Source organism: Danio rerio, chromosome 19, assembly GCF_052040795.2.
Source record: "Danio rerio strain M-AB ecotype USA chromosome 19, GRCz13ab, whole genome shotgun sequence".
Lineage (NCBI taxonomy): Eukaryota > Metazoa > Chordata > Actinopteri > Cypriniformes > Danionidae > Danio > Danio rerio.
In genome coordinates, this window is record NC_141039.2 from 24,543,765 (window position 1) to 24,556,972 (window position 13,208).

Sequence of the window (13,208 nt, forward strand, 5' to 3'; positions counted from 1 at the left end):
TTTATGAATACAATTCAGAGATTGTAGGAAAAGTTGATAAGATTGTATTATCATTTTAAATATTTTTAAATGTAATATCTGGGTTGGTAATTTAAAATATGGTAAAAAAAAAAAAAAGAAAATAACTTTCTAGTACGCTTTTTGTTATTGTACAGATTCCTTTCTCGAAATATAATTTCATATTATTACAAAAACATCATTCTTAACTGCTACAAATGTCAATACAAGTCACTTTGCTCTACATCAGCATTAAAAGTTGCCAGGTAGAGATCCAGGTTCTAAAATGCAATTCTAAAGTTTAAATAAACAGAACACACCCTTAATCACATGATATAAAAAAATTTTCATTTAAAAATATTTTGTATTTTCAAAATACCCACGTTGGCCTTGACTCCATCGCGGACGTCCGGAACTCTTGGCATGACATCATACATAGAGGACACATATGTGATGATGGACTTCTCATCTGGATGTGGTACATCCACATCTGCAGAAAGAGAAAATAAAACATATACATATAACATATACTATACTGTTCAAATGCTATTTTTAATAGCTGTATTTATGTCTCAGAAAATAGCTGCCCTAATTTGTTCAAAAATACAGTGAATAGCTTTGTAATAACAACTAGCCCCACATTGAATCTGCACACGCAGAAATCTGCAGATTTTTAGATCATCATTAGGTTTATTTATTTACTTGTGTAAATGTGTGTAAATGTATGTTTTATCAGTTTTTAAATGCAATCATTTATTCATTTTCTTTTCGGCTCAGTCCCTTTTTTAATTTGGGGTCACCACAGTGGAATGAACTGCCAAATTATTCAGCATATTTTTTGCACAGCGGATGCCCTTCCAGCCGCAACCCATCACTTGGAAACAGCCTTACACACTTATTCACACAAACTCATACACTATGGTCAATTTTAGCATACCCAGTTCACCTATACAGCATGTCTTTGAACAGTGGGGTAATCAGAGCACCTGAAGGAAACGCACAAGAACACAGGGAGAACATGCAAACTCCACACAGAAATGCCAACTGACCCAGCCGAGGCTCGAGCCAGCGACCTTCTTGCTGTGAGGTGAACGTGCTACCCACTCCGCCACCACCTCGCCTAGTTTATAAATATATTTCAGTAATATTATTGCCATATACTGTATATACCAATATGAAACTGTACATACAATTTATTTACAATAGAGTTTGTTATATGAGAGACTTGCTTTGTTTATCAAATAAGTGGATCTAAAAGGATTTGCACTGTAAACATTAAAGTTAAAAATTTATTATTTTTAATTTCACATATTAAATTTTTAGTTGCAACACTCCCAAAACCATTACAAAAAAATCCACAGATTTTTTACAAATTTCTGCTCAGAAATAGCAAAAACTGACCGCAGATTCTGTCTGGGCCTACTGATAACTTACTAAAGGCCTGATCAAACCAAAATGATAGCAATCAAAATAACTAGTGTGCACAACAGATTAATTATGTATAATAGCCTTATAATCACGCTATGGATCAATGTCATGGGTTATGATTGACTGTCAATGTATTTATCATTCAAAAGCTGGAAAAAGCTCTAAACACATTTCGCTCCAATGTTCTCATTATAAGTGTGGTATGGACTTTACAATTCAGAACAATTCATACTGTACAATTATATATTCATTCATTCATTCATTCATTCTTCTTTAGCTTAGTCCCTTATTTATCAGGGGTCACCACAGCGGAATGAACTGCCAACTATTCCAGCATATGTTTTATGCAGCACCAGATGCCCTTCCAGCCACAACCTAATACTAAGAAATTATATTTATTGTTATATTTTTCAAATCTGTATTTTAACAGACTAAGACTTTGCTAGAGACCACCCTTGTGCAGGCAAAAAACACATTAAATCCATTAAGATTCCCTAAACTCTCCAATATTTATCATAATAAGTATGAATTAAAATACATTCAGAAGGCCCTTCTTCCTTTGTTTACCTTCAGGATCCAGCAGGCGTGTGACGCCCAAGTCTCTCTCTGCTATGCTGAAGGCCTGCTCCAGATTCTCCAGGTTGGTCTGTCTGTACACCTTATTGATGTCAATCAAATTCGGCCTACAATGAAAGACAGTAGACAGAATTATTTATTAAAGATGTGTACTAAATGAAATTTGACTCTAGAAAGAAACAATGGCCAAGAACAAACATTTTAAGTACTAATTATAACCAGTCTGTTTTAAAATTAAATTAAAATATTAATTCTGCACTTCACTGGAAGCATGTATTAATTGTTAATGAAGTCATTTCCATGTTAGCAAATGAAAAAAAAAATAATAATAACTATAAACCTTTACAAAATTCTCTGGGATTTCATTTGCATGCATACTTCGCAGATCATATATTTAACTGCTTGGCCAAACCTGGAGGCTATGTAAACATTGGTGCCAGTGCCTGGGCAGGTGAAGGCAAGATGGATTCCTCTTCACAGGTTTTAAATAAAAGCCTCAGTATTATGTGACTAAATACTCACTCGACAGGAATCAAGGTGCCAAAAAACAATTACAGCTAAATAGTACCAGTGCATGTGCACACAGGCTCTGCAGCCTCTTGAGGACATGTAAAAGTCCGGTAAGGAAAATCATTTTTATAGTGTACATTTACAAACAGTTTTTAAACAAAATAAAACACAAAATCAGATACCAAATATGAACAAAATATCTAAAAGCAGAGCACTCATACGGCTGATGGACTGTCTGGCTGAGCAGGTAGCATGGCTGGCTCCTGGGAAGCTCGGCATCCGAAACATACACCTTCCTGTAAGAAAACCCATCTCTGCTTAGGTTGGAAAGACTTCGCTCTATGCCGTGTTCAAGATCTCCGCTTTGGGATCCACCACTGGAGCGAGCACCGGGGCTGATAGACCCTTGACCTGAATCAAAAGAAGCCTCTGATGGAACATCTTCACACAGCATGACCACCCGGTCCTCCAGGTCACTGACCGATCCATGGCTGGAGGAGCAGCTGCGACTCTTCTTAGAGCGGAACTTCTTGAGACTGAACATCGTGTTGTGTGAAATGAATCAATTTCCCATTCTTTGAAACATGAATTCAGATCCAGTACCCTAGCTCAGTAAATCAGCGGGTAGCTGGTTTCACAGTCCAGAAAATTGAAAAAAAGAAGAAAAAAAAAAACACCTCCATTTTGTGTCACGTTGCATTAAGTTTTGAAAACTTCAAGCAAGTCCGATGTGCTCTGTTGACTGTCCCGATGGCATGCTACAGGAAGTTGTAAATAAAATGTTTTGATCTAGGTTTCTGGAGAGAGGAAAGATAAACTGCTCCTTATTTGCTCAAATCTCAGAGTCATCTGGAAGGTAATATGGTGAACCTGAGCTATGCAGCTGCTCTGTGAATGATAAAAACACACCCTCTGGGAATCCTTTTAGATTCAACACGCCCTCATCACAGGATTCAGCTTTCAAACTCTTCTGGCAATTCAAGCATACTTGAACTTAATCCTGCATGATTTGACGTGAAAGCAGGTGAATTTTTTTGGGATGTTTTCATGTGAAGGTTTAAATTGGTCATCGAGTGTCAAGACTACCATGTTTGGTTTCTCTAATTGTGTAAATTAGTAGAGGGGTTCCCAAACTGTTCAGCCTGCGTCTCCCAAAAAAAACCAATGCCAGTGACTAGCGACACCCATTATTTTCGGAAGTGATTATAATCAAATGTTGCATGCAATGATTCACAAACACCAATAGGCCTGTATAAAAACAAGCATGTTGACAACACAAATACTTGCAACAGTCTAAGGACCATATTTATTTATTTATTTATTTATTTATTTATTTATTTATTTATTTATTTATTTATTTTTATTATTACTTAATCAAAAGGGGGTAATCAAAAGGCTAATGATTTTTTTGATGTCATATCTTTAATGTAACTATTTTTATCTTCTGATGGTTAGGGTTTAAGAATGGTCATTTTAAAAGTATATACATATTTATTATTTTTGAAAATTACCAAGCAACCTCCTCTCATTGTCCTGCGACCCCCCAGGAGGTCCCGACCCCTACTTTGTAAACCACTGGATAAGAGTGCCATTTGCAGTAGTGCATTTTAATTTTTAAACACTGTATTTTTGTTTCGTAAAAGCTATCTTTATCCAAACTACACAGCCTAAAACACATGATAAGTGACAAATAATGCTCATGGAACTTGATGAACCAGCAAATGATATGCAATAGCCCAAAATAGAGATAATAGACCAATAAAAGAGAAATAGACCAATAAAAGAGACAATGAGAAACCTGGTGGGAGCGGCACTAAACATTCAGTCCCATGCAGATCTCTACCTGATGGTGTTTTTACAGACAAAGGCATTTGCTGCAGTACATTAGCCAATAAACGTAATCTTTAATATGAAGAAGCTTGTCTTAATTCTTTATCATATTTTCTTGTATTTGTGATTGACAAGGCAGAGAAGATAGCAAGTCTGGAGATGAACTTCATAAACAGGCCTGTTCCAAAAATAGAAGTCTACATGTCAAGTATTTCTTATGTATTTCTTCACCACCCTTGGATTATTATAACTTTTATTTATTTACAGTTGAAGTCTGAATTATTAGCCCCCTGTATATTATTTCCCCAATTTCTGTTTAAAGGAGAGAAGATTGTTTTTAACACATTTGTTAAAAAGTTTAGATAACTAATTTCTAATAACTGATTTCTTTGATTTCTATCTATGCCTTGATGACAGTACATAATACTTTACTAGATATATTTCAAGACACTAGTATTCAGCTTAAAGTGCAATTTAAAGGCTTAATTAGGTTAATTAGGTTCATTAAGTGAGTTAGGGTAATTAGGCAAATCATTGTATAACAGTGGATTGTTCTGCAGACTATCGAAAAAAGATTTTGCTTATAATATTGATTTTAAAACGGTTTAAATAATTAAAAAAAACTAAGGATAATTTTGGGCTTACCAATCAAGATTTTTTACATATCTACAGCTAAGAGATTATTATAATAAAAAGTAAAATCAGAGTAAATAATATCACTCACTACAATGAATGTTATTAACTACACAACACCAAAATTAATCTCCCACACTATATGTAAAAAGCCAAATGGGATAAAGAATTAAAGGCTTAAATTTCAGAAGAAGACTGGTATGAAATGTGGCAAATACACCAAACTACCACTACCACAAGTTTGGTGGGAAATTTCCTGAAAATGCCTTCTGTATAACACCCGAGATTAAAAGCAAACAGACCTCCAAGCAACAAATGTGCTGGAGAAGCAGAAGAAGATCATACCCATATGATCTGCCAATTTAGGATGATGTGCAGAGTGTTATTTCTGAGGTGTTTGGATACAGAGCTGGCGCAGTGGGTGGCACGTTCGCCTCACAGCAAGAAGGTCGCTGATTCGATCCTCGGCTCAGATGGCGTTTCTGTGTGGAGTTTGTATGTTCTCCCTGCGTTCGCGTGGGTTTCCTCCGGATACTCCGGTTTCCCCCACAGTCCAAAGACATGCGGTACAGGTGAATTGGGTAGACTAAATTGTCCGTAGTGTGTGTCTATGTGTGGATGTTTTCCAGAGATGGGTTGTGGCTGGGCATCCGCTGCGTAAAAACTTGCTGAATAAGTTGGCGGTTCATTCCGCTGTGGCGACCCCAGATTAATAAAGGGACTAAGCCGACAAGAAAATGAATGATTGAATGATTAAGGACACTGTCCCAAGAGATGAACATTGTTTGGGTAAGATTCTTCTTGTGGCATGCAAAAAGACTATAACAAGGAACTGGCTTAAAGGCACAACGTTGAAACGTAGGCAGTTTTTTGAGATAATTGAAGAAATTCATGTAATGAAAAAATTTACATTAATGTTGAGGATGAAAAGAGATTTTTTTTCAGGAAGGATTGGAAAAACGGCTGATATATAGGGAATATAAAGACATCCAATTTAAGTAAAAGGTAATTGGAAGAGATATAGCAATCTTATGCATTTGGCTTTTTTCTTTTTTACTCTTTTTACATTCAAGTTTATGCGTGTATCTATAGGTAATTATGTATGTGCATATAGATATGTGTATGTATGCAATGATATACAGTATGTCTGCATGTTTTGTTTTCTTTTTATTCATTTATTTATTTTTTGGTAAATTATTGTGCTTTATTGTTTATTTTTTATTGCATTGTAAAAAATAAACTAAATAAAAATAAAAGTTATAAAAAATAAATAAATAAAATTGCTTTTATTCTAGCCAAAATAAAACAAAAAAGTCTTTCTCCAGAAGAAAAAAAAATAGTGTAGGAAATACCGTGAAAAATCCCTTGCTCTGTTAAACATAATTTGGGAAATATTTAAAAAAGAAATTAAAATTCACAGGAGAGCGAATAGGCAACATGTCAAAGAGCTTATTTCCTTTTTTTTGTAATACATTTTATACCTGTGTTTATGAATGATGGCGTTGAACAGCCTGCCATCTCTCCAGCTGGTGGTAAAGTTGTCACAGCGCAGGCCCTGGTAACCCTCCACCATCCGCTGAGACCACAAGAGCAGCTTCTCCTTGGCCGTCATGTCATCTGACTGACCGTTCACCTGGATGTCGGAGATCTGGTGGAGCAATAGAACAGAGCGAAGCAATGTGGTTTAGTTAAACCATGCATTGTATGAAATACAAATATTAAACATATTTTAGAAACTATTATTACTGTTACATTAAAGATTTATACTATTCTTATTTTGTAACTTATTTTTTATATAAAATTAAAAACTAAATGTTTGTTATTATATTACAGTAAAATGTAATTGTATTTTTTGCTTATTGTTATTACATTTGTGCATAATATTTATAATTAAATTATTTGTGCATAATTTTGTGATTTGTGCACAATGAACTGACTTACAACAATGTACTTAAGAGAGCTGCAATACAGCAAATTAATAATTATTATACAAAAAAAAAAAAACCTTTGATCTTAGAAACAGTTGCAATCAGAATTATGAACCCCAAAATTATTAGCCCCCATTTTTTTTTTCACCAATTTCTGTTTAACGGAGATAAGTTTTTTTTTTTTCAACACATTTCTGAATATAATAGTTTTACCAACTCATTTCTAATAACTGATTTATTTTATCTTTACCATGATGGAAGTGAATATTATTTTACTAGTTATTTTTTAGAAATATTTTACATATTTTTTCTATACAGTTTAAAGTCACATTTAAATGCTTAACTAGGTTAATTAGGTTAACTAGGCAGGTTAGGGTAATTAGGCAAGTTATTGTATAGCAACGTTTTTTTTTCTGTAGACTATTGAAAAAAAAATATAGCCCTAAAGGGGGGTGGGGGGGATTGTGGTTGCAATTGTATATTATAAGATAATATATTAAAAGGCAGTATATTAAGTCAATGTTAATATGGTTTCAATAAATACAATATGTGCAATCTGAATTAGACTAAACATTTAATTAAGTGAATTTAACTGTCATAATAAAATAACTAAAGTGCAAACAATGCAAATATGGTCGTAATAAAACATGTACAGTACTGCTCAGACTTAATACATTTAGAAAACCATGTTCCATAAAACAATAGAGCAAATAAAAGAAACTACAACTACAGCTTAAAATCTAAACTAAAGCTAAATATATTTTTATAATGAAGTGTAAACTGTGCCTTCTGAAACAACAGTGTAAAGTTATTTGAAAAATAGTAAAAACAATCATGTTAAAATAGAAACACAACCAATATATTGTGTCTGTAGACTATTATAAAATAAATACGCAGTTGAAGTTAGTACTATAGTAAATCCAATGTTTAACTCTTTCAACTGATTTTTTTTTTTTATCTCACAGTTGAAAATGTGCATTAACATCTGGCATTTACAAGTAAATAAAGAAAAACGAGCCTTTAATGCTCAGTGAAACTACGGCAGTTTATAATTTAAGCTTGTCAGAGGAAAATATCAACAACGTTGCCAAGACACTATGGACAAACACTGTGGTTAGCAGTGATCATAAGATGCATTTATAATAAAAGGCTTGTTGAAGTTTTAGTCTGTGATTTTGCATGTGTTCTTTTCGCTGGTGACTCATCGTCAGGATTCCCCTTTGGGTAACGACCGCTCAACGGCTAAAATCAAGTTTCCTCCTATTCTAAGAGTTCTGTAAGGGAAGTCTGGTCTGGTTTAAACCTCTAAATCCTCATTTTTAGGATGTACACAGTGAGTCAGATATGGAAGCATGTCCTCCACCCACAATGCCAGCTTTATGAGAGACAAGGGGGTCATTTAAGGATCTTTTCAAAGCTGTATATATTACAGTGTCTTTTGAAATTGTTTTTTACTAATTTGTAGCAATGTAAGCTTTATGTTAGCATAGTAATCATTAGAATAAAGATTTGATAATATAATGAAATCTGTCAATAACTACAAAATGGCATTATCAAACTGACCAAAAGTTATTAGGTACACTTGTCCAACTGCTCGTCAATGCCAATTTCTAATCAGCCAAGCACATGGCAGCAAGTCAATGCATTTAGGCATGTAGACATGGCCAAGATGAACTGCAGCAGTTAAGACTGAGCATTAAAATGGGGAGGGAAGGTGATTTAGGTGACTTTGTACGTGGCAAGGTTGCTTGTGCCAGACGGGCTGGTCTGAGTATTTTAGAAACTACTGATCTACTGGGATTTTTACGCACAACCATCTTTAGGGTTTACATAGAATGGTTCGAAAAAGACAAAATATCCAGTGAGCGGCAGTTCTGTGAGCACAAATGCCTTGTTGATGTAAGAGGTCAGAGGAAATTGACCAGACAGATAGAAAGGCAATAGTAACTTAAATAACCATTCATTACAACTGAGCTATGCAGAAAAGCATCTCTAAATGCACAACATGCGTCCAACCTTGAGTTAGATGGGCTACAGCAGCAGAAAACTGCGAGTGCAACTGCTTGATGCTATCATGTCAAAATAGACCAAAATCTCTGAGGATTATTTCCAGTACTTTGTTGAATGTATACCAAAAAGGATTAAAGCAGTTCTGAAGGCACATAGAGGTCCAACCCGGTGCTAGTAAGGTATCTAATAAAATGGCCGGTGAGTTACTGAGATCAGTGATGATAATAATAATAATAATAATAATAATAATAATAATAATAATAATAATAATAATAATAATAATAATAATTTTAAGTCCTTCATTTAAATTTCTACTAACAACTAGCAGCAGTTGCAGATTGCAGAGAACACCTACTGTACTGGCAAATTATATTTGTGTATAAATATCATAAAATTTTGCAATACACACAAAAAAAAAAGTATTTATAGAGATACATTCACCAATTTTCAATGAACAGTATTATCGCTAATTGTTTTTAATTTGATTGTCATTGGAAATGCTGCATGCGATTACAGTTCTTTTCCTTGTTATACTTTTACAATTTTGCAACTTAAAGTCTGAAATGTTTGTGTGCAGTTTTTGTTGTTTTGTTACAAACTTGAGTCCGATGCATATTAATGAATGTGTTACAAAACAAAAAAGCTAAATAATAAAAAAACAGTATTTTCACACAGTGATGTTTGTTTTCTCCTTTTAGTTTAAAAAAAGATAAAGAAAGAGAAAATATTTTGTCCACTTGATTGAATTGATCCTGAACAGAAACTAGTAGTATGTCCAATGTAACAACCACACACAAAGACACACGGTGGCTCTGAATTGTCAAAACACCTCTTAAAGACTTGTTACAGATATGAAAAACAGACATAATCTAAAGCAATTAAATTTTTTTTTATCACAAATGAAAGTTTTAAAGAAAGTGTGCAAATGTGATTGACATGATTTGACATGTGAAAATTTTAGTCTGCATTTAATGTATTGGAATTGGAATTATATTAAAATATGTACCTTTAAAAAAGGTTAAGTTGTGATTCAGTTTATGACTTATAAATCTTTAACAAATATATTTAAATGCTATGGAAAAAAAGAAAAAATATTCAAAACAAATTGTGCTATATATATAAAAAATAAATAAAAAATCAAATAAACAGTGCATATTTAATTTGACAATTTGTTATGGTGGTGAAAAACAGACAGTTCTGCAGCAACCTTTATTGTCTTAAAAAAATTATTCACTGGATTTAATTTACATTTTTTTAAGGTACAGTAAGTGGTTGCAAACAATTTATATATGCTGAATTTAAACAAACACACCACGTTAAACATTGCTAAATTTAATTCGCTAGTTTAAATTCAACCCACATAAATTGTTTGCAACCGCTTAGCTTTAAAAAAAAGTAAATCCAATAAATATTTTTTCAGTGTACTTTGTTGCGCAAAAATGTGCCTTGCCCATAATATCCCTACAAGTAGTCTCCGTAAAATGACCAATTTAAAACCTTACAAGCTTTTGTGCCAAGATAAGTACTTTTTAAAAACATGGAAGGAAAAGAAAACAATTAAGATGCATTCCCACAACCAAAAACAGCAGTTAAATGAGTCACCAAACCACCATGCCAGCGTGCCTGCTTCCACTTCCCTAAAGGAACATCTGACTCACCAACCGAAATGGACACCATCCCAACCCATAATCCCCAAAGACTTCAAAGACGAATGCTTCAGTTTTCATTTCTCACAAAAAAGTATTAACATTCACTCCAGTCTCCTCATTATGAAACCTGAAGACAATAGAGCGCATTGGCACAGAAAACCAACCATCTGTCAAACACAAAAACAAAGTTCCTCTTGGTTCCCCTAATTGTTTTATCTGACATTTTTCTTATGAATGAAAATTTATGCACAACTTCACATGAGCTCAAGTGTGAAAGCACAACACTTTGCTGTGTTTTTGTGGGTGGGCTGCGGTTTATATTTGGTACATTCACGAAAAGTGATCTCTATATCAGTGTTGCCAGATGAAACATTAAACTCTGTCACAAGTCTGCACGGATGTCTGTTTTAGTTCAGCCACAATAATAGCAAGCCGGGACTCTAAAACAGGCTAAGAAAACTAAATGAAAATCTGTGAAGTAAAACCAAAGGCTAATTGTGGTTTGTTTGCTCAGAATAAGTGCAGTGTAAAAAACAGACCTGGAAGTGAAGAATGATGGTCCATATTAGCCCAAGGGTCAGTTTTGGATTTCCGTCTGCGATGTCGTCATTTCTTATGTTTACCAGTTTCACCTGTTGAACAATGAGATCTGTGTTAACCTTTGAAACCTTTGTTAACCTTTTGAGCAGGGTTTTCATCGAATTCATAGGACACTGTGGGTTTGTACAGATACTATGTAAATTTATTGTCAGGAGGCTAATATACTGTTGAAATTTCTGTTTACGAAAAAAAAAAAAATATCACATTCCTAAACATAATAGTTTTAATAACTAATTTCTTTTATATTTGATGTGAAGACAGTAAATAATAGTTTACAAGATACTAGTATTCGGCTTAAAGTGCTATTTAAATGCTAAACTAGGTTAATTAGACAAGTTAAGTTAATTAGGCAAGTCATTGTATAAAGATGGTTTGTTCTATAGACAATCGAAAAAAAAAAAGTATTGCTTAAGGGGGTTAATATTGTTGACCTTAAAATGGTAAAAAAAAAAAAAAAAGAAGTTTAATTCTAGTCAAAATAAATCAAAGTCTCTCTCCAGAACAAAAAAAATAATTTTGCAAATACTGTAAAAATATCTTTGCGCTATTAAATAACACTTAAGAAATATTTGAAAAAGAATAAATATCTCACTAGAGAGCTAATAATTATGACTTCAACTGTATGTTTTTTTTTTTGTTCTTACTCTCAAATTGGTTTACATTTTATGAATCACCAATGGTTTCAGATTTAGATTCAACCATGGTTTCAGAAAAAAAATTAAAAACTACAAAATTAAATAAACAAAAAAATAAAACTAAGTAAATGCTATTATTTATGTAGAATTTAGAAGTAAAAATAAAAAAATAAAAACATTTTGTAGCTTCTATACAATTTTGTTAAACAAAACAAAACAGACACTGGCTTATCAATAGTTAGGTATTTTACATATGTAGATTTTTTTTTTTTTTTTTGTATTGGACCCTTGACTCTGGAGGATAAAAGTAAAGAAAAAATGAAGCTTGCCTGTTTTTCTTACCTGTCTATGTTTGAGGAAGTCCAGTGCGATCTGTACATTTTGTAGTTTGTGAAAGCGCATGCGACCCTTCTCTCTGGGCTGTAAAGAGAACAAATGAATAAAAGGAGAGGTTTAAAAAAGGGAAAGATGAGTTCTCAAATAATTAGATGCGATTATGAGACAAGAGATTATAAATTTACTGAAGGGTAAAAATTATGTTAACTAAACAAATTAACAAAATAACTGAAGTAAGAATGCACGGTTATGGAAATATTATAAAAATGTATGTTTTGAAAAACAAAAAACAACAAAAGTAAACCTAATGCTGAATGTGAAACTGAACATCATCTAGAAAAAAAATACATAACATAACATAACATTAACATAAATTTTTTTTCAAATATTAACTAAAAAAATTATAGAAATGACCAGTGACAGATCTAAATGAACAAAACAAATTTGAAATTTGACATTTATCTGCTGAATTTCTTTTTAAATGAAGTAACTGCAACATAATCATATAAGATTTGCAGAAAAATAAAACTTCCGTCATCATTTACTCATTCTCATTTTGTTCAAAGCCCATAATAAATTGGTTGATCTACAGAATACAAATAAAGATAATTTTAAATCCTTAAATTTTTTAGAACCAGTGAGGTTTGTTTTAAAATTTCCGAATGCAAAATTTATAGGCTGAAAATCAGAAGACTGCTCATATGTTCTATTTTTTTCTCTATACAAACATTAAGAATATTAGATGAATAAATTCAACGAGGAGATTTAAACCTCTGAGATTTCATTCAAATTATCTTAATTTGTTTTCCAGCGATGAATGAAAATTATCTTGGGATGACATAAGAATTAGTAAATAATGACAATATTTTCATTTTGGGGTGAACTAACCTTTCGAAGACAACTGCATAACACTTTACAATAACATTATTATTCTGAAAGTCAAGGACCAGACATTTTCCAACCTCAATTTTCTTCTCTATTTCATAATCAAATGTAAACACATTTTCTATCTAGGCAAAATGTACCAGCATACAATAAGAACATGCAATGTTGATCAATCATTACAATAAATAGCC

General features: G+C 32.9%; 1 protein-coding gene across 43 annotated transcripts in view; it reads right to left on the reverse strand.

Moving 5' to 3' along the window:
- The window catches only part of pleca (plectin a), a 213,972-nt gene that overhangs the window by 43,177 nt on the left and 157,587 nt on the right, over positions 1-13,208 (reverse strand). For all 43 annotated transcript variants that reach the window (NM_001430891.1, XM_087294777.1, XM_087294752.1 and 40 more), the window contains 5 exons: positions 12,139-12,216; positions 11,101-11,193; positions 6,456-6,622; positions 1,993-2,108; positions 381-487 (listed from right to left, as the gene is read on the reverse strand). In NM_001430891.1, the coding sequence (NP_001417820.1) occupies positions 381-487; positions 1,993-2,108; positions 6,456-6,622; positions 11,101-11,193; positions 12,139-12,216 (561 nt within the window). The remainder of the gene's footprint in view (positions 1-380; positions 488-1,992; positions 2,109-6,455; positions 6,623-11,100; positions 11,194-12,138; positions 12,217-13,208) is intronic.